Raw genomic sequence first — 24,797 nt, 5'->3', positions numbered from 1 at the left:
CTGTGCTCCCTATGGTCCCTTGTCCCGACAACCTCTGGGCTTCTCGCGCTACTGGACTGTCGCTCGGTGTCATCTTGCCTGCTGTTCCGAGGTCGTACATCTGCTTCCGACGCTGAGTAGTCGTCGTCATATACTAACCCTCCTGCCAACTTGTCGTGGGCGGTGGCAGAGCGTGAGGCTGCTCGTCTTGCTTCAGTGCGTGCATCGCTGTCGGTTTGTCGACTAGATGCCGAGGAAGAGCGCTGATGAAGATGTCCTTTGGAGGAAGAGGTAGACGCATCTGACTGCTCTGCTCTGGCTGCGCTCGGGATCGGTGGCCTAACTTCACGGTCACGAAATGTTGCAGGCGGAGAGGCACGCTGTCTTGAGCGGTCCGTCTCCTCTTTTCTGCCCGCATGTCTTGCGACTGAATGATCGATTCTGTCTCGAGAGGTGTCGTTCTGCAACGGTCTGGAGCGATCTGCGCTGACCTCGCGCCACGACGTCGAGCGATCATTGTAACCTCGGCGACGATCTGAGGCCGGGCCCGAGGGTGGTAGCCGATCCGACTCGTCCTCACGACGTGAAAAGCGCCGGTCGTCCTCATGGTTGCGGCCTGCAGAGCTCTGGTCGAAGTTTGAGCGGCGAGGTGGCGGGCTGCGCCTCCGGTCGTCCCAATGGCCTCGAGGTGCGTAGGGTGGATCAGAGGCAGAGTCGGCTTGTGATGCTACTTCAGGCTGGCGCGGGGCCTGACGAGGTTGAAAGGACGAGGACGATGGCGCATAGTAAGGCGGTGAGCGTGGAGCATCTCTTCGGCTGTAAGGTGACAGGTCTCGGTGGTTGCTTCTGAAATGTCCTTCTGGCAATGGTGCTCGCCTGTCGTTTGCCCAGGAAGAAGGACCGGCGGCGGGAGGTGAGGGTCTTTGGTTCTCCCGGCGACGGCGTGGGTCGACGCCGGCCATGAGCGAGTGAAGACCCCAGGCAGAGGTGCGCCAAGGTAGGAGAGGACTGTCTGACTGTCTGCCTGTGCTAATCTATGAGTCTCCCGCAGCAGCACGAGCAGTGGTGGGGGAGCTGTTCGAGGTGAAGTGGACTGCGAGGACGATCGATGCCTTGTGCCTTTGAGGATTCTCGCCCGTGGCCCGCTGTTCCGCTTCTTTTGAGTGACTTTGTGGCTTTTGTCGCGTCGGAAGTGGAAAAGTGACTTGGCGGGAGAAGTGATCTGCGTCTGTTTCCGCTCCACTCGCTGCCACTCCTCGGATCTTCGTATTCCCCCTTTGGCCAGGCTCGCCCCTTCTTGCTACGGCACACCCGCACCATGTCTGCCTCGACACCAAGGAGGTCGACGCGCAGGAGCGTCACCCGATCCATGTCAAGAGAGCTCTTAAGCGACATCGAACCCGAGCGCGCCCCGGCCACGCCCTCCAGGAGACGAAAGAACAGCCGGCAGGCCCACCTCGATGCCGAGCAAGCAACACCAAGACGCAGAAGTCAAAGGCTCTCGGCAACGCCCACACCATCATTTCCGGTACATCGTGTCTCGTCATTTGATGACACTATCAAGGAAGAGATTGCTGACGAGGACGACCGGAAAGTCGAGGAGATAGAGGAGATAGAAGCGGAAGAGCTAACTGGAGAGGTCTCATCGCAGCAAGACCTGACCGATAGCCAAGAGGAAGCAGGCGACGGAATTGTAGAAGCAGGGGTAGATCAAGGAGCTGAAGAGGAGGAAGTGGCAGAGGAAGAGGATGACGTCGAGGCCTCGCTATCTGCTATACCATCTCACAGGGGTCAAGAACAGTCCGAGAAATCTTACAGCAATGGTCGGGTCCTTGAGGAAAATTCACCACCTAGGAGATCATCTCCTGGTACAAGTAGACGTTCCGTCAAAGCGAACAAGCAAAAGGGTAAATCATCCGATCGTGCTGTTCGCCGCTTGTACCTCAAACGCAAGATCCTCGCCGTCTTGTCGGGCTTTGGGCCTGTCCTGCGTCCGGCCCTCATCATCTCAGCTCTGGTGTTGCTAGCTCTGCTGCCTGCCCCAATGCCTCCCTTCAGCAAGAACACGTACGTCGATGAAAATGCACTGCAGCCTGCACAAGCCAATGTCTACTGGGGTTGGAATGAGGTCGGCCTGTGCGATGAGATTGCAAAAGACATCAAGCAGATGGCAAAGTACGCAGACGCTACACAGCGGGCAGAGTACATTTCTTCCAAGCTCCTGGAGTTTGGACTCGACCCTCATACTCAACAGTATGACTTTGAAGTTCCTGCAGCGTACGCATCCTCGACTTCATCGGCCTCCGGGGTCAACACCTATGCACGCTGGCTCAGTGGCCGGTCAGATGGACGAGAGGCAGTCATCATTGCCGCCAGCTGGCTCAGTAGATGGGACGGCACTGATGATCCTGACCCGGTACAGGACAACGAAAAGCCCACGACTGTAGAAGGACGTCGTGTCAACGTGCGCGGAAATGCAATCGTGCTAGCCTTGGCCAAGTACCTGTCCTCTCAGTCACACTGGAGCAAAGATATCATCTTTGTCTTCAGTGACGGGTACATGGAGGGGATGCAAGCATGGTCCACCACCTACTTTGGAGCAAAGCAGAGCAATTTGGAGGCCGATCCTCTCACTTGCACAGGTGCCGTCGTCTGGAATTCGATCGCTGTGGACTATCCGTCTGATAGCTTTGCCTCTCTCATGGTGCTGCATGAAGGAGTAGATGGCCAATTGCCGAACATGGATGTCCTGAATGCCCTCGTGAAGATCGCAGAGAGGATGGGACGCATGCCTGTGCACTTGCCCGGAGATTATGGCATTTATTCCATCGAAGACGATGCCCCTGGCGGCACCTGGGGATCCTCTGGTGCATGGCTGGAGAAGCATCTGAAGTGGGGCTGGAGAGGGGTGGCCAAGTACCAAAAGGGCTCTGCCAACTTGCTGCAGCAGGTCAAGGCTCAGGCCATCGGACACCCGAGTGGTATCCACGGACTTTTCCAGAGGTGAGTACAAGCAGATCTCCGACCCATCTTTGCAGGCGTTGAACAACAGGCTTCTCTCAATGTGCATTATTAGATTCCACGTGGACGCTATCACAGTCTATGCTAGCCCAGCAAAGGGCCCATACGGCTTTTGGAATCTGGGTAGGATGCTTGAAGCGATGATGCGCTCCTTCTCCAATCTGCTTGAGCGGCTGCATCACTCTCAATTCTTCTACCTCCTCACAAGGCCGGACAAATTCATTCCTCTGGGAGTCTACCTCCCTGTAGCCCTGCTTATGAGCGTCGCATCGACCCTCATGGGAATCGCCATCTGGATGCAAGCCGGGAGAGAGGCCAAGCAGCGGAAGTCTGACCTTGTCGAGTGGACAGCTGGGCGCATGCGCCCCGCCGATTCGCAGAGCTCCGGTGATGTTTGGCCGCCTCAAGTAGACCTACCGCTAGAATATCCAACACACGCCGATCTTCAGGTAGATCTGGCTCACATCGTGATCAGTAGCGGTCTAGAAGGAGAGAGGGCGAGGAGCAAGCTACAAGAGCTGCTTGTCAGCCTAGACGCTCAGAGTCGACCGACTGCGTCGGCTCTGCTGGCCATGGGAGCTTCTCACTTTGCCGGAGCTGTCATTTTTGGTCTTCTCTTGAGGGTGAGGATACGCTGGAAGAGGGACTGCAACGTGATTGTGCCTGCTTACTGACATCTGTTCTTTTCCATCTCCAACAGCAGACGGGCTCGTCCCTCCGCCTGGTATCTATAGTCGGCTCGCTGACACCCCTCGCTGTAGCCCTTTTTGGCCGCTACTGGGCTGTACCCCTGCCGACTGCCTCCTCTCGACCCCAAGCTCACATTATTGCACTTGCACACCTGATTCACGCTTTCACTCTTCTAGAAACAGGGATGGCAGTGGCCATCTTGAGCATCCTGAACTTCAGCGCTGCAATTGTCATGGCGCTGCTACTCGTGATACCCCTCTATACTATTCACGTTCCTCGGTCCGCTGCCCAGCAAATTTCGTCGAACAAGATCTCGAAAAAAGCAAGGACGGCTGCATTTGTCACCGGGCTCGGCTTCTTGCTGGTACTGCTACCGTGCAATCTGCCTCATCTTCTTCGGGCAGTCGCTCATCTCGCGCCGCACCTCGAGCACCTGCTGCCGCCCTCATGGGCGGTCTCGCTGAAGGACGACCTCGTCCAGATCAACGTGGTGGAGCAGGTTCTGGCCACGGTCATGTACGACTGGTACTTTCTCGGCACTGCTTTCCTGCCGATTGTCTCCCTGGTGTACACGCCGATTGTGCTGCAGGCCATCGTGGTGACATCGCTTGTAGTCGTCGCTTGAAGCAAGCGAAGCGGAGAGGTGGGAATGGCGATGAAAATAGAATAATACAACGCATTTCCCGCCTTTGTGTGAAAGAGGCTGCGTGTCTAGTAGTACAATGTATGAGCTCCGCATAGCCTCTCCATCTCTCTTCTCTTGCTCGTCTGTTTCAAGCCTTGGACGGAGCTGATTCAGTAGTCTTCTGCTGGCTCCTTGTGCATATACAGGTCAATGGCGGCAGAAAAGGCCGCAAAGGCTGCTCCTCCTGCAATGATGGCTTGAGGTCCCGAATTGCGAGCGAGGATACCCCCTGCTGCGAAGCCCGCCGTGACGGGGTTGACAATGTCGTTTTTTGCTCTGTACTGCGAGTGGAGACGGAGGAGGGGGAGGAGTCCGTTGGAGATGATGAGCTCTCCAGACCCATGGAGAGCAAGCTCTACATCTTTTCCCCTGCTGAACCCTCCACTACTCACAGCCTCTATACAGCACTCGATTCCAGCGTACAATGCTCCCACTTTTCCAAATCCTTTTGCGCTCCTATACATGTTCTTTCCCGTCTCTCTAAAGAATTGTCCCGTCTGCTGCATCGTCGTCAATTCAGGTGGGGGCGGCACACCGGGTTGTGCAGCCATAGCTGCTGCCTGTAGATTACTCCTTCGCATCGGATCATCCACTGCGAAGCTTGCCGATACGAGGGAGAAGAGACCGCCTAGTCCAAATCCAGCTACGCCGGAGAGGGCGCATTTTGCTGGGCAAGACTCCATGAATCCCGAAGTGAGCTTGGAATAGTATTGGATTTGTGCGAGATTGGCACGATCTTCGTCGGTTGTGCCGGGTGGGAGGGGCTCCTTGCCGGGGAGATAGATGGGACAGAGGCCTGGAATGGAGAGGCCTGACATCGTCGACGAGGAGAGAGGGGAGAGGTTCCAGGCTGGGTATCACTGGTATTGTATGGCACCTCGTAAAGTCATCATCCCCCGGGAAGATGGGCGGCAGTGGAGCAAAATGTGAGTGCGCGACGAGGAGCACACGGAAAGAGGCGCATGGCATTTCCCCGCCCCGCCAGTCCAACACCTCGCCCAGGATTACTTCCTATTGTCCGCATAGTCTACAAGCATCTCCATCGCTCGCACCCTTCCTGACTCAGGCCATGGACCCCTGGGCATCGCCATGGGCCGAAGAAGACGCTGCGGCAACATCAACGTCTGTGCAGGATGCTCCGCGTGCCCCATCGCCTCCCATTGCCTCGCCACCCCCTCGTGCCGCCACGCCGGAGATCGACCCATGGGCAGTCCCTGCAACACCAAGAGCAACCGTAGCGGAGGGCAGTGCGGCCAAGTCGCAGGGTTCGCCCACTGAAAGCCGAAACGCTCAACCCTGGTCGGGCGGCTGGCGTGCAGAGCGGGAGGAGCCAGCAGCAGCAGCAGCCACCTCTACCTCGCATGATGTTCATGCACCGCAAGAGACAGAAGAGGGCCACATTGGGCCTGTAGACGACACTGCCGATCCCTGGGCTGATCCTGTACGGCGTACTGCTACAGAAGCTTCGCACACTAGCGCATCTCAGGGCTGGAGGAGCGAGCCAGTGGAAGAGGGATGGCAGCCGACGGAGCATGCTGCTGTGACATGGGGGAGCACAGGCGGCATCGGACTGGTAGCTCAGTCTGCCGGCATCGACTCGCTGAACGAACGAAGGGCGGACTGGTCCACATCGGCGGTCGCTGCTCCGTCTTATGCTGGCGAGCCAATGACGGACATTGACGCTGCCTTCGCCGCGAGGATACGAGGTTCACAGCGGTCAGCATCCTCCTCGGCAGCGGAGGCTCCAGAGCAGTCGAACGGAGCTGCACAACCGGCTTCTTCTGTCAACGTTGGAGACATCACGCCAAAGGACGTCACTAAAGCCTCGCCCTTCTCTCTCGGCACGGCGCGAGAGACTCTGGCCTCCCTCTCAGCTAAAGCTCCTCGTCTCTCGAGTACTCCAGCCTCGACATCCTCGATTGGTCCCGCAGCACCTTCAACTTCGACTGTAACGACTCCGGTGACAAAGCCCTCGACGGAGCAATTGGCTGTGGCCCAACAAACGCGTGGCGAAGGATGGGAGATGAAGAAGAAGCCCGCCCCCTCTGCTCTTGCCGGCTTTGTGGGAGGCTGGATCTCTCAAAGGGGCGCACGAGGACGCGAGGAAGACTCGGACAATGTCGTTCGAGGCAATGAAGAGGATTCGGAGGACGAAGAAGAACAGGCAGGGGTGAACAAGGCGCGAGGTTCCCATAGTGGCGAGATGAAGGGATCGGTGGTAGCGCAGCCCAACCTCCCCGATCTGCTGGGCGAAGAGGTCGAGGCTGAGGGATCAAAGGATACTCCGTCAGCCAGCACATCCGCGCAGCCTTCAGCTGTTGGAAGGCTTTGGGGAAGATGGAGGAAACCAGCAGCCGCCGAGGCGCAACCTGCGCCAGCGAAACCCACAGGCGACATTGATGCAGATGGCCTGGACTGGCTCGCTAGCGCACCGCCATCTTCCGCCAATCATCAACAGCACCAGCAGCCACCTCGGACAGGGAAGCAAGACCACAGCAGTATCGATGATCTCTTCGATTTCGATTCTCTGTCAGTCGCGTCTACAAGTCGCGCAAAGCCTTCATTGCAGCAAGTCCTGCCTCCTCGTCCTGCTACTTCTACCCCTCCGTATAGAGACGAACCTTGTGCCACCACTGCCGCCAGCACGGCCACTGACGACTGGTCCTGGTTAGATGCGGCAGCCAGTAACAGTGTGGCCAGACAGCCCACGTCTTCCTTCTCTTCCCCTCCCATTCTGCGGCCTGCTTCCAACGGTCCCTCCTCTGTGCGTCCCGCCGTGCAACTCCTTTCGCATTCGAACACCACACTCAACAGGTCCGCCAGTGCGGGCAAGCGACCAGTCCTCCTCCCACCTCCACCGCCGCCGTCGGGTCGGTATAGCCCGAGTGTGGCACAGCAAATCGCTGCTCGTCCGTCGTCATCTTCTTCCTCAAGCTCTCTAGCAATGGCGTCAGCTTCGTCTGTGCCGACATTTGATTTCCTAAGCACGCCCCTCCCGCCCAATAGGCCTCCGCCGACACAGAGCGGTGCAGGCGCTGTACCGCTTCGGCCGCCGGCCTCCTCTTCTGCTGCACAGCCGTCTCAGAGCCGCGGCCCTATGACTAAGGACGACTTGCTCTTCTTCGAGTCGATGGGATGACACTTCAAGAGGGCTTTGGAGTCGCATTCCTCTGCGCCGGATCGGTCGTCTCGGTCACTCTGACTATGTCGCCTACTCGAATGACGCCTGGGACAGGGAGAGAAGCAGTGGAACAAGCCAGTCAGCGCTCCCTTCCAATCAGCTAGTCCCGCGGCATGGTCAGTACACACCTTTCCTCGCTGTGCCTTCCTTCAAGGCTGCCAGAACGCCAAAGCATGGCTTGCCCATCTTATTGTAGATTTCATCGACTTGGCGATACTTCTGCATCGGCTTGTAAGGGATATGTGGGTCCCTGTTGCCTGTCGAAGGGTCGATGTTGGGAACTGTCGAAGATGCGATGGATCAGTCGATGCGATGGATCAGTCGATGCGATGGATCAGTCGATGCGATGTACAACCGCTGTGTTTGAGATCGACTCACCTAGACATCGGCCAGCTCGAGCCATGCAGCTGATGCCCAGCTTGCCCTGTCCCTTCGCCGAGTCCCCGAATGGCGGTTCACCACCGTCGTGCCCCTCCTCGGCATCGAAGAGCTCCAACTCGACGAAGCCATCCTCCTCCCAGGGCGCCAGAGCAGGCATGTCCCCAGCTGGTGTCGATTTGAGGATAATGTTTGGGCGGAAGCGTGTAATCTCAAGAGTCTCTAGCTGTTCCGCTGCAGGGGGAAGCCATACGAGTGAAGACCTTATCAGCTCCTCCGTTTCCTCTTGTTCTTGTATCGACTGAGCTCTCCATACTACTCACGGGTCCAGTACTCCTTTGAGACGCTGTCGGGTACTCTTACTGCTGGAATTTCTACATGAGCAATCTGCGCCGCTCGGTCATTGGGGTCCACTGGTGCGTTTTCTGTCTGCGGAGACATGGAAGGGTACACGCTCTTGACCAGTGTCTGCTGCACGTGCTTGAGTGAGGCCTGGGTAGCAACGAGGAGGGGGTAGAAGTCTTTGTCGGGATTTTTATCGTCAGCGGACTGTCCTGCGATAAATGCACATGATGCCATGTGACTCACCTTGGTAGTTCAATGTCGGGCGGTCTCTTCTATCGTCTGGTCCTGATGGTCTGTCCAGCGGTCCCTTCCTGACCAGCATCACTGACTTTCCAAAGAACTGCCGGAGTGATGACCAAAGACAAAGTCAGTCCGGCGGGTTCAAAGTATCAACGTGTCTGCTGCCTGACCCCTATGCCTACTGTCGCCTACTCACCTCGCTCAACACCTCATTCACCTCTTCACTAACCACGTATCCATCCACCGTGTGGTTCCAGATACTAATCCCCTCTACCAATTCCATCTTCTCCAACTGTTCCCGCGTCGGATCCAAGTCAGTCTGTACCCTCTTTGTTCCCTTTCCCTTTTCGGTGAGGGGTACATCGATGATCAATTTCCCACTAGAGAGGTCGATGTGTGGATTGATCAGGACCATCTTGGAGAGCTCGCGGGCGGTGCAGAATTTCTTCGAGGTGCGGTCGACGATGAGCCAGGTGCGATCGTAGAGGAGTCCGTCGTGGGTGACTGTAGGAGCACAGCGTGGGCTAGAGAGGGCGTCAGTGACCAGGAAGAAGCTCACTCCCTCTGGTGACAGTGGCAAGTGTTGTGACTCACTCTGGGCTTCCTGTACCTGTGAGCCCTTGCATGACTTGATAGGGTGGACATAGATGGACTGACGGCGCGGCCAAATTGCGGCGCAGCGGTAGGGGACGTAAAGTAGCGGTCAGCATCGTCGTCAAGAGAGTGAGCGCTGCGCCAACTCCCGGCGTTGCTCTCTCTCTCATATAATCTCTACAATGCACCATGAGGGAACAGCAAGAGCAGCGCAGTCCATCTCATCTCTCATCTCCATCTCTCATCTCCACTCATCCCAGTCCCACTCCCACTCCCACTCACCTCAATAGTAATCTCCTTCTGCGGCGCAAAGTACGCCGCATGGTATTTGATCTCTCCCATCGTGGCACCGACAAGGTATCGCCTAGCAGAGGAGAGGGCGTCTAGTATAGTCATCCTCGCTGGTAGAGGTGAGAGGTCAGCACAAAGGAGGAAGGAGAGACAGACAGACAGAGGGGGGGAGAGGAAAGAGGAGTGACCACAGGGGAGCACGCTATCAAGCTTTCGTAGGCCAGGCGTAGGTGGGTGATAGCGGGCAAAGGAGTGAGTCGACTGGCTGGCCGTGGCGGTGAGTGAGTCAGTCCGTCTGTGTGTCAATCTGGTGCGGGGGGCAGAAATCTACACAGATTGTGGAGACCAAAGTTCATTCTCCGCCCCTTCCAAGCCCGTCCGTGCGAGAAGGGCCGGAAAAGCAAAGGAGAGGAGGCAGCGGGAAGGTGATGGTGATGATCATGGTGATAATCTCATCGTGTGCTGAGTATATTCTTTGTGAATAGGTGTAGGTGTGGAAATTGTTATAATGGTATCTCTGCGTAATCTTCGATTCCTACTGCTGCTCGCCTGTCTTTCCCTCCCTTCCAATGCGCTTTCCCGCTTCACTCCACCTCACGCATTCCCCGCTGGCCCCGCTCCCGACCCAGCCCCCGGTCGTGGGCTACTTCCCCTAGCAGGCACATCGACCTCGAGCAATCTCCTCCGCAGCTCATCTCCGGGTAGATCGTCCACATGCTCGTCGACGTCGCGCACCAATCCCAGCGCGGCAGCCGTAGTGTCAGAGGCGCCGGTGCTGCTCAGGCTGCTCGACGAGGTGGAGGAGCGACGACGCCGAGGTGTGGGGCGAGACATGGGAGAGGTGGGTGTGTCCGGGGCTTGACGAGTGGAGGGCGAGGCAGAGGAAGCAGATGTTGAGGCCTGGGCGGCATTCTTGATAGAAGAGGCGCTTGCACCGCTTCCGTCGACCTCGCCATTGTCACCTCCTTGTTCCCCGCCTTCCTCCTCTTCCTCGTCCTCCTCCTCGTCTTCTTCGTCTCCCACACCCAGACTTCTCGCTCGACGAAAGATCTCCCCTTCCTCATCCACCATGTTCCGCGCCTTGATTTCCTCTGGATTGTCCAACGAGTCGTCTTGCTCGCCCACCTCTTCCTCCTTCTCTGCCACCAGACCTGGGCCGGCAGGAGTGCTGCCATCGAGGGAAAGCCCTGCGAGGGAGGAAGTGAGGGGATGAGGCTCGTGCTCGGCTTCGACATCGTCGTCGCCATCGCCGATGGAGAAGGAGGAGAATCCAGCTTCTTCGGCTGACATTGAGCCGGACGCTGCCTCGCGACGACTGCCGGGCAGCTTCGGCGAACGAGCACTGGCCGCCTCACGGTAGAAGACGATGAGGCGACTGGCGACTTCTTGCAGCTCGTCATTGACCTGTAGGGTCTGCGCTAGAAGTTCGCCCTCCTCCATCCCACCAGCAGCTTTGCTCAGTTTGGTCCGCAACTTTTGAGCCTGAGCTACGAGGTCGTCTACGAACACCTTCGAGGGAGGTTCTGTTGAAACTTGATCGGGCATCGCCTCTTTCCTTCTCTTCTCCTCTCCCCTGAGAAGATCTTGCAGGACATTCTTGCACTCCTGTGCCGCCTCGACGAGCTTGCTATATTCTGCCGTGGACCCTTGCTCAGTAGCCTTGGTAGCGCTCATTGCCTTTTGCCGCTCATCCTTCTCCTTTGCCGCCCGCGCCACGACGGACTTGTAGATGGGAGCAGCAATGGGCTGCTTGAGTCCTTTGAGCGTGGCCTTCTTCTGCGCCGCCTGTGTGTTGCGGATGCAGCTCTGGAGGATTTCTTGGCTCAAACGAGCAAAGTCAGCATCATTGGGTGGAATGTTCAAGTCGAGACAGCGCAGAGACTTGTTCAGCTTCACACTGACGGCAAGCGCCATTACGCCTGCCACGTCGATGTCAAAGTTCTCTGTAAGGTCAAGATGGATGAGTGACTTCGCCTCGGGGAGGAACTCGGCCAGAGCGATTGCGCCTTCAGAGGAGAGATCTGTATCGTTGAGGAAGAGCCGCTTGAGATTCGAATTGAGGGCAAAGGCAGTGCGCAGAGTAGTGATGCCTTCAAGTCCAGGGCCTGAGCAAGGATTGTGGCTCAGATCGAGTGTTTCCAAGGTCGAATTGTACTTCAAGGCCTCAGCGAGTGCAACGAGACCACCCATCTCGATGCCATTGTCGCTCAAATTGAGTACTCGGAGTGTGCGGTTCTTCCTCAGCACTTGCGCGAGATATGTGACCCCTCCGCGAATATCATTGCTCTTCAAATCCAGAGTCAGAAGATTACCTACTCGGGGCAGACCGGCCAGAATTTTCTTCGCTCTCTTGGCTTGGTACAGCGCGATGGCCTCTGCTTCTGTCAAAGCTGGGTCCTTTGTCATCCGAATGGTTTCTTCCTCAGAGCGAGTCAATTGTTGATCGATGTCGATGGTATCCCGTGCCACTGGCATCCTCCTGGCGGTCATCCCGCCAGCGGGACTCGAGGTGATGGAAGGTCCATCAGAAGGCGAGGGTGAATAGCTCCGGTGCGCGACGGACGAGCTCGAGCCGCTCAAGCGACTGACGCGTTCACTTCTGGCCTCTGCCTCACTACTGCCGTTCCGAAGGCCAGAGGCATGCTGCTCCTCGACAGTAGATGACGATTCAGGGTAATCTTTGAGCATGATGGCCAAGGCGACTGCGCCCATTTGATTGATGCGGTTGCGCCTGAGACTGAGATGCTTAACGTCCGAGGTACGTACAGCCTGTCCCAACACATTGAGCGGAGGGCCTTTCAATCCACAATTCTCAAGGCGTAAGGAGATGATGGCAGAGGTGAGAGGGGCTTTGTCCTCGTCGGCGGAGTGCCGAAGAAGAGCAGCCGGCGGCATCAGGGGCTCTCCATCCTCGTCAAGGTCATCGGGCATGTCCAAGGCTGAAGCGGCATCGGCTTCGACAGCTTCCGACGCTCCGCCATCTCCCTTGACCTTGGGCTGCTTCGTGACAGCTTCCTCTGGCTTCCGAATTGCCTCAGCGATGTGTTCCAGACTAGCCCGATTGATGGGATTCTCGCTCAGATCAAGGTACCTCAGCGCTCTTGCTCTCCGCATGAAGATTGACACGTAGCGCCAGCCTTGGTATTTGATTTTGCGATTGCTGGCCAAGCTGAGATTTGGCAAGGTTCCGGAGATCAGCAACCCGTGCAAAAGAGCCTTGACTCCATCATCGCTCAGCCCGCAATTCTCCAGGAGGAGCTTCTCCAATCCGAAATCTACGCTCAAGAAGTCGGCCAGTGGGTCTATAGCTTGCCTATCCAGCGGCAAGAACGACAGGTCGAGAGTCTTGAGGGAGGGGGGCGTCTGCTGAGCTGCCTCTTCGAAGACAAGGCGCATCTTCTTGAGCGGAAACTCTTCTCGTATCTTGCAGCATTGCCGATACAGAGCTTCAAGCTCGTTCGGCGTCCATGCCCTGCCTTTTCTCTCCTTCATTGTCTGTCTGTGTAGATGCTCGATCCTTTTGCGAGTCTCATCCTCGTCGCCTGGGGCTATTGCGCCTGATATGGGGTAGATGACTGACATCTTCGAGACTGTAAATTGGACCCGCTTCAAAGGCTCAGCCGAAGACGAGGGGACAGGGAGGCCCGAAGATGCAGAGATGGTAGAGGAGGTAGATGAAGTTGAGCCATCTGTCGCTGCGAGTGAGCGAGCGGCGTCGCCATTCCTGCTGGCAGTAGGCGATGCTTGTTGTGCTCTGGCAGCAACGCTCTGCAGAGAAGCGGCGGCTGGAGAGGTATGCTGCTGGACTTGACCCTCCGTACTCCCTTGCGCACCCGACTGATCGTTGTTCGGCCAATCGCCTGTAGGACCTGCCAATGCCGCCCCTGCTATCCCTCCGAGCCTCTTGAAGACACCCCCTATGAGATTGGCTGCTCCTTGTGCTGTTCCACTCTGTGGCAGCGGTACCTGAACATTCACGCCCTGTTGCGCCAACCGTGTATTCAGAGACTGTAGGATATCTCGGCGAAAAGAGAAGGCTTTCTGCGGAGGCGGAGCTGGCTTGAGGATAGACTTCGGACTGTCTGAGCCTCCTGGTAGTTTCTTGCGCTTGCGTACTGGCGGAAGAGGCCGCTGAAGCGCCTGCTGAGCATCTTGTTGAGGTAGGATGGCAATTGCAGAGCTAGGCGAGCTTTGCGCGCCCAAGTCTTGCTTCGCAGGGAGAGAGGGGGGATGCTGAGTACCATCGTAGGCATGTAGGGAGGATGAATGGCCTTGGCCCAGGCCTTCATCGCGCCGCTGACCGCTGCCGGAGGGTCCCGGCTCTTGCATCAGATGTACAGCAGCAGATACAGACGAAGGATCTGCCTAAAGTCGAACGCTCGATATGGAGGTCTGAGTCTTGTACAGTTGCGCTGCTTCGCCGAGTGCAATGCGAAGGGTTTGCGACGAGGTGACTGATGATAATGTGGGAGAAGGGGGTACGCCTTCAAGGATGTTGCGGCTTGCGAAGCATGGGCGTGGCGTGGAGATTTGTGGCTGCAAGTCTGTCGTCGTCTGTCGTCGACACCAAGTTGAGCTGCTGATGATGATGATGACGGGGCTGGTCTGGTGTGGCCTGCCTGGTCTGTGGTACCTTTGCCTGCCTGCTTGCTTGCTTGCTTGACCTGAGCGTGTGAGAAGAGGCGTGCGGGACGGAGCGGAGGCTGGTGGCTGCCACCCCTGCCACTTTTGATCCTCCGCCCCGTCTGGGCGTCTCGTCTCCGCTCCGAGGGCTGCTTCCACTGCCCCCGCATTAAAAGTAGAGATCTCCCGAGCTGGCTGGGGTGATCAGGGTAGATGGATAGTGGGCACAATCCCGAGGCGAATCGCACGCTAAGGAGGCTCGGAATAAGATGGATAACATTCTCATGATCACAATGGAAGGCGGCCATGCTGGGTGGCATCGTCTACAACTCTCAGTCACACGAGCGTCAGTGTCAGTGGAGTGTGGAGAGAGATTGCCGCGTGGGTAATTATTATAGCCATTTCCCTTTGCTGCGCGTACCATGGCACAAGCTATGCCAACCAAAATGATTATGTTGGACGTGCCCCTGCCGACGTTGCCTGACCATCACTCTGCTCGTTGTGGCTGCTGAAGCTCCACGTCTGGTAGCAAGGCCTGAAGCGGGGGTGGGCTGGTTGAGGTGACGAGGGAGTGACCCCGCGCAGTCTATTTTTCTGCGTGGAGTGCAGAGCCGATGGGAGCAGCAGCTTTCACCCGGCCTGGCCTGGGCAGTCTGGGCTTCTTCCTCGCCCTTGGTCGTCCTACCACTCCTGCCCTTTCTCACCTTTACCATCGCCTCTACTCGTCGTCGTCGTCGTCTTCGCCCCGTCTCGTACGCCCAAGCGCCGTCACCACCTTTCCGCCGTCTCTCTTTCTCCCCCTCTCTTCTTCCTACTCGCTCCACCCTGCCGCCTCTCACAGCCTCCCTCGGCTCCATCCGCCCTCCCCCTTCACACCGCACACGCTCCGCCTCTACCCACCCCTCATCCACCCACCACTGCCGCCCCTCGCAATGTCATCGACCACTCCAGACGCAGCAGCCGCAGACTTTGTTCCTAGCATCGTCAGCAACGCCAACAATGAAGACGGTGTAAAGTCGCCCGGAGCCGCCAATGCACAGCCAGCTTTTGATCCTTCTACTCAACTCACCGTCAGGGCACTCGTCTCCACAAAGGAGGCCGGTGTCATCATCGGAAAGGGAGGGGCCAATGTTGCTCACCTGCGCGAAGAGACCGGCGTCAAGGCAGGCGTCAGCAAAGTCGTACAGGGAGTTCATGACCGAGTGCTCAGTGTGAGCGGTACCCTGGAAGGCGTTGCCCAGGTGAGTTGCAACTGCAGGGACAGGCACGCAGACGGGTAGACAGAGCATGTCGCATTCAAGGCATCCATCTGAGACTTTCACGGTCTGTCCCATCCTCTCCCCGCAGGCCTACTCCCTCATTGGTCACACCATTCTCGAGAACCCAGTCACCGCTGCCGACCCCTCCGCTTCACCCGTCACCCCACCCCCCAATGCCGTCACCTCGGTCCGTCTCTTGATCTCACACAACCTCATGGGAACAGTCATTGGCCGTCAGGGACTCAAGATCAAGCACATCCAAGACATTTCCGGAGCCCGCATGGTGGCATCCAAGGACATGCTCCCTCAGTCTACCGAGCGAGTAGTGGAGGTGCAAGGTACTACCGAGGCCATCCGGGTCGCCGTCTACGAGATCGCAAAGTGTCTGCAGGAGGACTGGGAGCGTGGACAGGGAACCGTGCTGTATCACCCGGGCCACACCGAGGGAGCTGGTGTTCTCGCAGCAGGAGGAGCTGGCGGATTGCAACCACAAGGTGGACGAAGGTCCTCCGGATCGGGCGGTCCGGGCTACCTGGCTGGCGCCATGGCCGGGCTCAGCCTCACCGCCGGCCGACGTCAACCACCTGGAGGAGCTCTGCCCGGCAGCAACGGCTCTTTCGGTGCCCCCGCTGCAGGAAGCTTCCGCAAGGCCGCTTCTCCTTCTAACGGAGGCGCCATCTCTGGCGACGCAGCAGCCGCTGCCGCCGGCGCTGTCGTTACTCCTGGCGGTGGCCTGTCCGCTGCCGCTACCTCACCTGGCTCAGCGCCCCCTGCCATTGTCGACACGGCCAATGTGCGCACGCAGAACATCTCTATCCCCGCCGACATGGTCGGCTGCATCATCGGAAAGGGTGGAAGCAAGATTACCGAGATTAGGCGTCTGAGTGGATCAAGAATCTCCATTGCAAAGGTGGCCCACGATGATTCTGGCGAGAGGATGTTCACCATTCAGGGAACGCCAGAGGCAAACGAGAAGGTGAGTTCGTTCGGGAGCCGCGCGGTCGGTCATTGACCGAAGATGCGTTTAGCATATGTAGTCTGACCCTCGTTTTTCTTCTCTGTTGCTTCATCGACTCCCTAGGCTCTGTTCCTCCTGTACACCCAGCTGGAGTCAGAAAAGGAGCGCAGGACATCTTCCACAAACGAGGACAGCGCCGTCGTCGTCGACGATGCTGCCGACAGGCCTGCTGCCTAAGGAGCTTATACGGTACTTCGGAGAGAAAGGAGCGGGCACAGAGACGAGAAGGAAGGGGGGAAACGCAGAGGCTGGTTCAGCAGGAGTGGGGAAAGCGTCGAGATGTGAATGTGGAGATGATATGCTTCAATATGACATTGAACGAAAGGGGCAGGGTCACCACAAAACTCGCCAGAAGGCAAGGAAGAGAAGGAGGGCAGGAAGAAAGGAAGGAAGAAAGGATCAGCAGCAGCAGCAGCAGCAGCAGCAGCGGCGGCGGCGACGTGGGGAAAAGCAAGAAATGAAATTCCGGGTCACCCTCTGTACTTGAACCACCAAAAGGCAAAAATCAATGCACATATGCACCTATGCACCCACCCACGTCGCTCGCACAGCACAAGTTGGGGGGAAGGGGACAATGTCTCTACACCGTTAGATGCCGTCGCAGAGGGAAGATGGTCGAGAAAGTGAAGCAGGCAGGCAGGCAGGCAGGCAGGCAGACAGGTAGTGCTTCAAGGCTAGCCGTAGACTGGTATGTATGTCTGTATGCAAATCGAATCATCGGACCGTACAAAGGGAGAATTCTCCATTGCCCTTTCCTGCCCCAGCGTCCCTTCCCTCATCTCAGAAACTCTAACCCCCAGAACGCTCCATCTACTTCTTCGGCCTCCTCTTGACCTCATCGTCCTTGCACGCATGTAGGAAAATCTGATTCGGCGTCCCAGCAGGAGGAGCCGTTTGCCATCCTTTATGCCAGTCATAGCTGACCGCATAGCTGAAGATGGTTCCATTGTGATTGAAACCTGTAGCGCTAATGGGTGCCCCTTTAGACTCAAAGGTCTTGAGACGCGTCTTGGAATCCTTGTCCCAAAAGGAGATGGAGCCGTCCCCGCCGGCGGTGGAAAAGGTGCCATGGATGGGGTGGAAGCTGATTGCGTTAACTGGGAACAGCTGTTGTGGGTCGCGGGCTGTGGGCCCGTCTTTGCGGTGACACTTGAAGGAAAAGTTGAGACTGGAGGAGAGAGAGAAGGAGGGAACATTATTAGTATTAGTGAACCAGAGAAGCCTTGACTTGGCACACTGCCTCGACTCACTTCTTGTTCTCTTCCTTGACATATTGGATGGCTACCCTCCCCTCTACGGATCCCACAGCGTATCCCGGAGGCGCTGGCTGTGTGTCTTGTCTCTGGAAGCAGGACACTACTCTGGTCTGCCATTTCAGGGGCGAGTCGATCGTCTATCGCAGGGAGAGCCGGTGAAAGAGAGATAATACGACATCGTTTAGCGACCGTGACAGAGTCACAGCGGCAGCTGAATATACAGCTGCAGGAGCTATACAACAGCGGCTTCGAATCACTCACCATTATGGCGTTGCTTGGGTTTTGACTCAGGTCAAAGACTTGTATCTTCCTCTCTGCGCATCCCACTACCAGATATGGCCAGGCAAAGTCCATTGTGTAACACCTCTCAGCCAGCTGAGCAGTCGCAATTGGCTGTGATTGTCTCAAATCCCAGTACTGTAACAGTGCCGAAGCAAAAGAAGATGTGAGAAAGGAGGCTTGCCAGTCGTTCTCTCCTTCGCTTCGCTGCTCCTGCTCACCTTGACAGTCTTATCCCAACTCCCGGTCGCGAGTATCCCACCATTCTGATCAATCCACCTGAGATTTTTGATGGGAGCATCATGAGCAGCCACTTGTGATTGTTGTCCCGTCGATACATCGTATAGCCTGGCTGCCTTGTCTGCTCCGCACGATATGATCTTGTTACCGTCCTGGCCGAAGCAGAAGAGCGATACAAGTGATGAGCATTTCAGACTTGATCTGTGTCTGTGGAGCCTAATGACGACTCGAACTCACTTTTGACCAACACACGTCTAACACGGGTCCTTGATGTGAGTACATCGCCTTGGGTGATGTCGTACCATTGCCTTCCACGCCATACACCCGAACCTTGGGGGGAGAGTGTGGGATATCCAGCGTCAGCAAAAGAGGGAGAGGACCATTGCGATGCAGCTCCTTAGCCAGCCCGTTTATGATGTACACTCACATTATTGTCCCACGAGCTGACGGCAAGGAAGTCTGCTACTGGACTCCAGCTCAATGAGCTCACTCCATCTGTGGGCGGCTGGGACACCTCGATGTCCTTGTCCTGCGCCGACTGCTGCGTCGTCGTCGCTGCGCCGCCAAAGGTCGTTGGGCGGGCGGCGCCGAAAGTGGAGCCTCCGAACAGCGACATCGGTCAAGTGTGGACGAGGGGGAGCGTCAGACGATACGAGATGATGGTGGGTTATCAGGGTAGCACGTCGTGGTGAGTAGCAGGCGGCTGTTCCTTCCTTCCGAGGTGGGCGGGTGCGTGGGCGGCTGCATCGGAGCGGAAGGAGCGGAGCGTGGAGTGCGGGAGTGCATGGGCGCGTGCGGGAGTGGAACAGGGCGAGTGTTGGTTGCCCTTCACTTCTTCCTGTCCTGGATACCATTCCCTTCCCTCCTCTTCTTCCTTCTGCAGACTACTCACCATGGAGCGTCTTTTCGACTCGCCGGACGGGTCACCATGGCATCCTCAGGCCACCATTCTCGGAGCCGACGTCAGACTTCTTCTTCCCACCCTCATCGTCTCTCTTGCAGCCTACATCCTTCCCAAGCTCATCGCCCCTAATCAAGAGAAGCCCGTCTTGGTATACCACCCAATTCCGCCACAAGTTCAGCCAGGGTGGAAGGGAAAGATACTCGACACGACTGAGGTACTTGCCCAGGGCGACAAGGCGGGTACGCAGATTCGATCCTTTGATCCCTCCACCGGCTATCATCTCGGGACCTTCGAGGCCGACACCACAGACAGCATCGACAGGAAGCTGCAGGAGGCTACTGTAGCCGCAGAGAGCTATCAGCACAGCAGCTGGACCATCAGGAGGAAGTTGTTGAAGAGTATCGGTGAATGGGTCATCAACGACCAAGATATCATCGTTCGGGTAGCCTGCCGCGATTCTGGAAAGACAGTGAGTTCGGCAGGCTGCAAAGGTGCGCAATGCTGCAACTGACTCACGACCACTATCCCGCAGGCTGTAGATGCATTCTTTGGAGAGATCTTGACCACTTCATCAAAGGTGAAATTTCTCATCGAGTCGGCAGAGAAGACGTTGCGCCCACAGTCGAGGCCCAATGGGAATCTGCTCATTGCTCACAAGAAGTCGACTGTGCATTGGAAGCCTCTGGGCGTACTGCTAGCAAGCGTCAGCTGGAATTACCCATTCCACAACATTCTAGGCCCTATCTTGGCCGCCTTAGCCTCGGGGAATGCTGTCATTGTCAAGCCAAGTGAGAACGTTGCGTTTTCCACAACGTACTATGTGCAATGTCTCCACCGTATCCTCGAGGCTTTGAAGCTTCCCACCAGTCTCGTCACCCTCGTCCTGGTCCATCCTCCTCTGGCTCCTTATCTGACCAAGCACCCCCTCATTAAGCACATCACCTTCATTGGAAGTGAGGGAGTCGGCAGAAAGGTCATGGTGGACGCCGCTGCTAATCTCACGCCCGTTACACTCGAACTTGGCGGCAAGGACCCGGCCGTCCTTCTCAAGTCGACAAAGGTCAAAGATATCGCCAGTGTCTGTATGCGAGCCGTCTTTCAGTCTGCTGGCCAGAACTGTATCGGCATAGAGCGTTTTGTTGTCCACGAGTCTCTCGTAGAACAGTTGCTTGCCATCATTGTCCCGCGGGCAGAAAAGCTGCAGTGTGGATCGTGGCTAGAGGACACGCCCAAGGGAAGATGGGAGGGAGTCGCTTCAAAGGGCGCTGGGGACGAGCGTGTGGACTTCGGAGCAATGATCAGTAATGTCGGTTTTGACAGGCTCGAGGGACTAATCAAGGATGCTGTCAAGCGAGGCGCTACTATTCACACAGGGGGACAGAGGCTCTCGCATCCCAAGTGGCCAGCAGGTCACTACTTTCAACCCACGGTCATCTCTGGTGTCACGGCTGACATGCCCATTGCCCAGACGGAGCTCTTTGCACCCGTTTTCCTCATCTTGGCCTTCAAGGAGACGCAAGAAGCTGTTGATATCGCCAATGGGACCAGTATGGGATTGGGATCTTCAGTCTTTGGTAACGACAAGAGGGAGATTGACTTTGTCAAAAGTCGGATGGTCAGTGGGATGGTCAATGTCAACGATGTGAGTAAGATTCGAGGAAAAGTCGAGGTCGCTGGCCTGAGGCTGATGAGGAGCTTTTCTTTGATCCCTCTCTTCCTTCGCCAACTCCAGTTCGCTGTCAGCTATCTCAATCAGGCTCTGCCCTTCGGTGGCACCAAGAGCTCGTGAGTGAAGACGCCGCTTCCCAGTAGTCGCACCCGCCGCAACTGACCAAGTTTTTGTCTAAACCCACGTCTCCCACTGACTGTAGTGGCTTCGGCCGTTTCGCCGGTCCCGAGGGGCTACAAGCTCTCTGCTATCCTCAAGCGCTAGTGGAGGACCGCTTCTTTTCCCTGATCAGGACGAGCATCCCAGCGCCCGTGGATTATCCCGTCGGACCGGAGAGCTACGGCTTTGTGGGTGGGTTGCACCACTTTGCCTTTGCCAGGGACTTGGCGACGAGGGCGAGGGGGCTGTGGAGTGTGATTATAGAGGCGGTGCGGTGACGTGGTGTTCATGATATGGGATCCTCGTCGTCGTCAACAATGGTATACAATCAACGCACGATTGCGTTTCATCAATGCAAACTCTTTGGTCACTGACTTCAGTATCAATGTGACCCATCCGGGCGATCTATGTTTACGCGGAGTGTGGCAAAACATGCGCATGCCCCTGCCTATCTCTATCCTTCAATGACTTCTTTTTTACTCTGCCATCTAGCTCGTACTTGCCTCACCCTTACTTGCCTCCTCTGTCTCCCCAGCTCCAGCAGCACCCTTAGCAGCCTGAGCTCCATGGAAGATCGTACTTGTCCCCAGCGTCACATCCACCAGTGCTCCGCCGGTATTCGAAGCAGTCTGTCCCACCTCGTTTGCAAGCTTGGCTGCTTCCTCGCCCGCATTGTGTTGAACAAAGCGAGGCGCTTCCGTCGTGGCGGTATTGTACAGCGAGGAAGCACCAGAGGAGGCACCATTGAAGGCGTCGGAGAGGGCATCGCGGGTGTTTGGCATCACACGAGAGTCGCTCGCCGCTTGTTGGTCCTCTGCACTGCTTGCAGAAGCTCCACCACCGAAACTACCCGCGATGCTCTGGTAGGCCGAACCAAGGGCTCCTCCAGCAGCCGTGGCTAGTCCAGCCATGGCTTCAGCAGCAGTCTGCGTTGCACCACTAAGGGCCTGGCTACCCCTCAGCACACTCTCAGAGGTACGATGGCTGGCCCTGCTAAACTTCCAAGCTCCCTCGCCCGCACCGTCTGCCGAGGTGGTAGAGATGTGTGATTGGCTTGCCTGCGAGAGAGAAGAGGAGAGAGATGTCCCAGTCTCGGTGGCCGAGGAGCCTAGCTCATCACCTGCGGCGCGCACGCCAGAGAGGAGTAGAGAGCGGGCAATGAGTGCGTCCTCGAATGTGTCTCGAGCAGAGAGGACTTCAGGGGTGGACAGGGGCGGTAGAACCAGCCTTACCCAAGTCTTGGACTGAGCATCTCCCGCAGGCTCGGTCGAAGACGAAGGGACAGACGACGAGGGGGCAGAGGCACTGCTTTCGACGGGCGGTAGTGGCAAGTCAAAGGTATACCATGTCTCTTCGTCTGCGTGTGTACCGAAGATGGTGTGTGCATAGAGGGGAAAGACGACCTTCTCCCCCACGCGCACCAGTAGGATAGGCTCAGAGGCGGAGGTAGCGGCAGCAGAGGCCGTGACCGGTGTGCTGGTGGGATCCAAAGTAGAGGTAGAGGTAGAGGAACTGCTGCTGGAGCTCACCTCTTCCAGTCGCAGCTGCCCGTAGGCAAGTGGGACAGGCTCGGAACCGATGAGCTGTGCAACGGTCACGTCTGGTACGATGGCCAAGGCTGATGTTGTGGGTGGTAGCGTCATCTTTGATGGAGAATATCTGACAAGACTTGATGAGCTGATAGTAGTGCAAGGGAGAGAGTGGGACTGAGATGCGGAGACAGCGAGATGCAGTTTACGGATGGCAGGCGGGACTTGGCATGTGGAGGCGGAACGCTCAATCCTGCACGGTGAGCCGTGCTCCGCTATGATAGGCGACAGACTGACCACTGACACGACGAGAGATAATGGTATTGTGTGAATACACCTGTCCCATCAGTGAGCATGAGTAGCCACATCTCCTCCCTCGGGCAACAAAAGAGTGCCCGGATTCATGAACCCAGTGGGATCCAGCATGTTCTTGATGCTCCTCAGCAACTGCACCGTACCAGGGCCAAGCTCTCGCTCCAAATACTCTCGCTTGCCCCGTCCCACGCCGTGCTCGCCCGTGGCCGTACCTCCAAGGTCTTGCGCTAGATGCACCATTCTGTGAACCACGTCCTTTGCCCTGGCAAACTCCTCCTTGTCTCCGTCCTTGTACACGATGAGCGCATGAAAGTTGCCGTCTCCAACATGACTGACGATCGGCGCGACAAGATTGCTCTTCGCCAAATCCTCCTTGACCTGCTTCATATAGTCTGGCAGTCGAGCAATGGGAACACAGCAGTCTGTCGTCCAACAGCGGGCTCCTTCGCCTCGATATTGCATGGCAGACCAGAGGGCCACCTTGCGCGATTCCCAAAGAGCTTCCACTTCTGCTTCGTCTCGTGAGGTGCGCAAGGTGGATAGATCGGCGCCGTGCTCTGCTACCAGCTTTCGTGTCAGACGCTGGTCTTCACTGGTGTGCACATCTGACCCACTGAATTTGATGAAGAGCGAGGGACGTTCGGCGTGCGGTGGATCGGGCTTGGAGGCAAAGTTGATCGCCTTGAGCATCACATCGTCGAGCAGCTCAATGGATGAGACCCCCACACCGTGATTGAGAATGGCTTGAGAGGCACGACAAGCCTGATCCACTGAGTCGAATGCCACTGTGACGACGCTCTCCTTGAGGCGAGGCACCAAGCGCAGCGTCACCTCCGTGATGACGCCCAGTGTGCCCTCTGAGCCGAGGAAGAGCTTTGTCAGGTCGGGCCCTACGGACGACTTGCGGGCGTCAGACCTCGTCTTGATGACCTCTCCCGACGGCAGAACGACTGTCACATTGAGAATGAGATCTCCCTTCATAGTGCCATAACGTACTGCTCCTGTCCCACTGCCTCCCGTTGCGAGCATACCGCCGAATGCCGACCCCGGCCCGGGATCTACAGGCCAGAAGAGCTTGGAACCCCTAGACTTCAAATCCTCATTGAGATCTTGCCATCCCAGTCCCGGCTGTACACGTACATATCCACTGTCTTCATCGTGCTCGAGGAGGGCGTCCATCCTCTCAAAGGCCATCGAGATGGTCGGTATCGTCTCCCCCGTCTTGGGATCTCTAGGAGCATACCAGTGAGCCTCGAGGCATGTACCTCCAGCAAAAGGAACAAGGGCAACACCATTCTCCCTGGCAATGTTCACAATTGCTACTACATCGTCTGTACACGTAGGGTAGACGACAACTTGGGGGAGAGATGCATCGTGCTGACACCAGAGGGAGAAGCCCTTGGCCTCCAGATCAGTTGGCTCGGTGGAGACGCAGTCTTGTTCGTCTGCAAAGTGCTGCTTGAGCTGTGAGAGAGCTTGGGAAAAATTTGAGGAGGCTGGAGGGGTTGAAGGCTCTGGAGATGTACTCCGAGCTCCTGCCTCTAGCTGAAGATCCGATGCAACAAGGTACCCTCCTATCGCACCGGCGAGGAGGGCCAACGAGAGACCGAGGGCTGCTCTGCTCCCACTAGACTGGCCGGAGGATGATGCTACCGAAGCTGATTCCCGAGAAGAAGCAAAAGATCGAGTGTGGTCCCTGTTCAGAGACCGCAAAGGTACTAGCGAGGGACTGGGGCGAGAAGATCTGGTGACCAACACGCGGCCTTTGCCTGCATTGCTGAGAGAAGCAACAGCTCTCGCCGTCGAAGAGGAGGAAGCAAAGCCCATCATCTCGCAAGCCAGTGCAGGGTGCGTGCGAATCTGTCAGATACGAGGACAGACAGACAGGAAGAAGAGTAAAGGAAAGGAGCTGCAGACGGCAGAGCAAGGCAGGAAGGTGGCGGCGGATAGGCAGGCAGGCAGCGGGCTTTCGCCTCTCTCAAGCGAGAAATGCGGGGAAATGAGGCTGAGTGAGGGTCATGCGGGGTAGAGTGGTGTGGCTATCCTTTGCCCAAAACGCGCGTGCGCCACGCGCATTTTTTGGATTTTGGTGCATTTGAGCCTCATTTCTCATACCTGCATGTTCTGTCTTTGCCACTCTAT

General features: G+C 57.0%; 10 protein-coding genes across 10 annotated transcripts; 4 read left to right on the top strand and 6 right to left on the bottom strand.

The window, feature by feature from the left end:
- The first annotated feature begins 1,233 nt into the window (after positions 1 to 1,233).
- On the top strand, positions 1,234 to 4,366 carry BCV69DRAFT_284917 (Gaa1-domain-containing protein). The gene is made up of 3 exons (XM_025493217.1): positions 1,234 to 2,982; positions 3,056 to 3,623; positions 3,701 to 4,366. The coding sequence occupies exons 1-3, from the start codon at positions 1,298 to 1,300 to the stop codon at positions 4,313 to 4,315; spliced, it is 2,868 nt and encodes a 955-aa protein (XP_025345772.1). The 5' UTR covers positions 1,234 to 1,297; the 3' UTR covers positions 4,316 to 4,366.
- Positions 4,367 to 4,485: 119 nt separating this feature from the next.
- On the bottom strand, positions 4,486 to 5,265 carry BCV69DRAFT_273556 (Tim17-domain-containing protein; the record flags this gene model as incomplete). The annotated part of the gene is made up of 2 exons (XM_025491010.1): positions 4,768 to 5,265; positions 4,486 to 4,656 (listed from the first exon to the last, which is right to left on the bottom strand). Exons 1-2 carry the CDS (start codon positions 5,191 to 5,193, stop codon positions 4,486 to 4,488), a joined length of 597 nt encoding a protein of 198 aa, XP_025345771.1. The 5' UTR covers positions 5,194 to 5,265.
- Positions 5,266 to 5,384: 119 nt separating this feature from the next.
- Positions 5,385 to 7,702, top strand: BCV69DRAFT_68090 (hypothetical protein). Its single transcript, XM_025495444.1, has one exon. It carries the CDS (start codon positions 5,445 to 5,447, stop codon positions 7,512 to 7,514), a length of 2,070 nt encoding a protein of 689 aa, XP_025345770.1. The 5' UTR covers positions 5,385 to 5,444; the 3' UTR covers positions 7,515 to 7,702.
- BCV69DRAFT_301090 (hypothetical protein) lies at positions 7,519 to 9,509 on the bottom strand (the record flags this gene model as incomplete). The annotated part of the gene is made up of 8 exons (XM_025494522.1): positions 7,519 to 7,601; positions 7,685 to 7,837; positions 7,935 to 8,168; positions 8,258 to 8,455; positions 8,523 to 8,619; positions 8,716 to 9,023; positions 9,114 to 9,171; positions 9,396 to 9,509. 8 exons carry the CDS (start codon positions 9,507 to 9,509, stop codon positions 7,519 to 7,521), a joined length of 1,245 nt encoding a protein of 414 aa, XP_025345769.1.
- Positions 9,510 to 10,364: 855 nt separating this feature from the next.
- On the bottom strand, positions 10,365 to 13,523 carry BCV69DRAFT_236518 (RNI-like protein; the record flags this gene model as incomplete). Its single annotated transcript, XM_025489924.1, has 1 exon — positions 10,365 to 13,523. A coding segment is annotated over one exon (3,159 nt), but the record flags the coding sequence as incomplete, so codon positions are not given.
- A 1,436-nt stretch (positions 13,524 to 14,959) lies between these two features.
- BCV69DRAFT_252441 (hypothetical protein) lies at positions 14,960 to 16,481 on the top strand (the record flags this gene model as incomplete). Its single annotated transcript, XM_025490472.1, has 3 exons — positions 14,960 to 15,268; positions 15,375 to 16,262; positions 16,368 to 16,481. 3 exons carry the CDS (start codon positions 14,960 to 14,962, stop codon positions 16,479 to 16,481), a joined length of 1,311 nt encoding a protein of 436 aa, XP_025345767.1.
- Positions 16,482 to 16,956: 475 nt separating this feature from the next.
- BCV69DRAFT_314490 (WD40 repeat-like protein) lies at positions 16,957 to 18,695 on the bottom strand (the record flags this gene model as incomplete). The annotated part of the gene is made up of 6 exons (XM_025495120.1): positions 16,957 to 17,472; positions 17,555 to 17,697; positions 17,822 to 17,977; positions 18,061 to 18,231; positions 18,317 to 18,409; positions 18,507 to 18,695. 6 exons carry the CDS (start codon positions 18,693 to 18,695, stop codon positions 17,115 to 17,117), a joined length of 1,110 nt encoding a protein of 369 aa, XP_025345766.1. The 3' UTR covers positions 16,957 to 17,114.
- A 243-nt stretch (positions 18,696 to 18,938) lies between these two features.
- BCV69DRAFT_284912 (ALDH-like protein) lies at positions 18,939 to 21,257 on the top strand. Its single transcript, XM_025493216.1, has 4 exons — positions 18,939 to 19,452; positions 19,516 to 20,625; positions 20,716 to 20,768; positions 20,855 to 21,257. Exons 1-4 carry the CDS (start codon positions 18,973 to 18,975, stop codon positions 21,087 to 21,089), a joined length of 1,878 nt encoding a protein of 625 aa, XP_025345765.1. The 5' UTR covers positions 18,939 to 18,972; the 3' UTR covers positions 21,090 to 21,257.
- On the bottom strand, positions 21,254 to 22,512 carry BCV69DRAFT_284911 (hypothetical protein). The gene has a single exon (XM_025493215.1). It carries the CDS (start codon positions 22,452 to 22,454, stop codon positions 21,300 to 21,302), a length of 1,155 nt encoding a protein of 384 aa, XP_025345764.1. The 5' UTR covers positions 22,455 to 22,512; the 3' UTR covers positions 21,254 to 21,299.
- Positions 22,513 to 22,607: 95 nt separating this feature from the next.
- BCV69DRAFT_284910 (hypothetical protein) lies at positions 22,608 to 24,639 on the bottom strand. The gene has a single exon (XM_025493214.1). It carries the CDS (start codon positions 24,480 to 24,482, stop codon positions 22,686 to 22,688), a length of 1,797 nt encoding a protein of 598 aa, XP_025345763.1. The 5' UTR covers positions 24,483 to 24,639; the 3' UTR covers positions 22,608 to 22,685.
- Positions 24,640 to 24,797: the final 158 nt, after the last annotated feature.

Source organism: Pseudomicrostroma glucosiphilum, assembly GCF_003144135.1.
Source record: "Pseudomicrostroma glucosiphilum strain MCA 4718 unplaced genomic scaffold BCV69scaffold_15, whole genome shotgun sequence".
NCBI classification, from domain to species: domain Eukaryota; kingdom Fungi; phylum Basidiomycota; class Exobasidiomycetes; order Microstromatales; family Microstromataceae; genus Microstroma; species Microstroma glucosiphilum.
This window is presented reverse-complemented; position numbering and strand designations above follow the sequence as displayed.

Excerpts from the sequence above, each read along its gene's own strand:
- BCV69DRAFT_284917 (XM_025493217.1), top strand. The coding sequence starts at position 1,298 with ATGTCTGCCTCGACACCAAGGAGGTCGACGCGCAGGAGCGTCACCCGA. Across the intron at positions 2,983-3,055 it reads ATCCACGGACTTTTCCAGAG|ATTCCACGTGGACGCTATCA; the intron begins GTGAGTACAAGC and ends GTGCATTATTAG. Across the intron at positions 3,624-3,700 it reads TTTTTGGTCTTCTCTTGAGG|CAGACGGGCTCGTCCCTCCG; the intron begins GTGAGGATACGC and ends CATCTCCAACAG.
- BCV69DRAFT_68090 (XM_025495444.1), top strand. The coding sequence starts at position 5,445 with ATGGACCCCTGGGCATCGCCATGGGCCGAAGAAGACGCTGCGGCAACA.
- BCV69DRAFT_284912 (XM_025493216.1), top strand. The coding sequence starts at position 18,973 with ATGGAGCGTCTTTTCGACTCGCCGGACGGGTCACCATGGCATCCTCAG. Across the intron at positions 19,453-19,515 it reads GCCGCGATTCTGGAAAGACA|GCTGTAGATGCATTCTTTGG; the intron begins GTGAGTTCGGCA and ends ACTATCCCGCAG. Across the intron at positions 20,769-20,854 it reads TTCGGTGGCACCAAGAGCTC|TGGCTTCGGCCGTTTCGCCG; the intron begins GTGAGTGAAGAC and ends CACTGACTGTAG.
- BCV69DRAFT_284911 (XM_025493215.1), bottom strand. The coding sequence starts at position 22,454 with ATGACGCTACCACCCACAACATCAGCCTTGGCCATCGTACCAGACGTG.
- BCV69DRAFT_284910 (XM_025493214.1), bottom strand. The coding sequence starts at position 24,482 with ATGGGCTTTGCTTCCTCCTCTTCGACGGCGAGAGCTGTTGCTTCTCTC.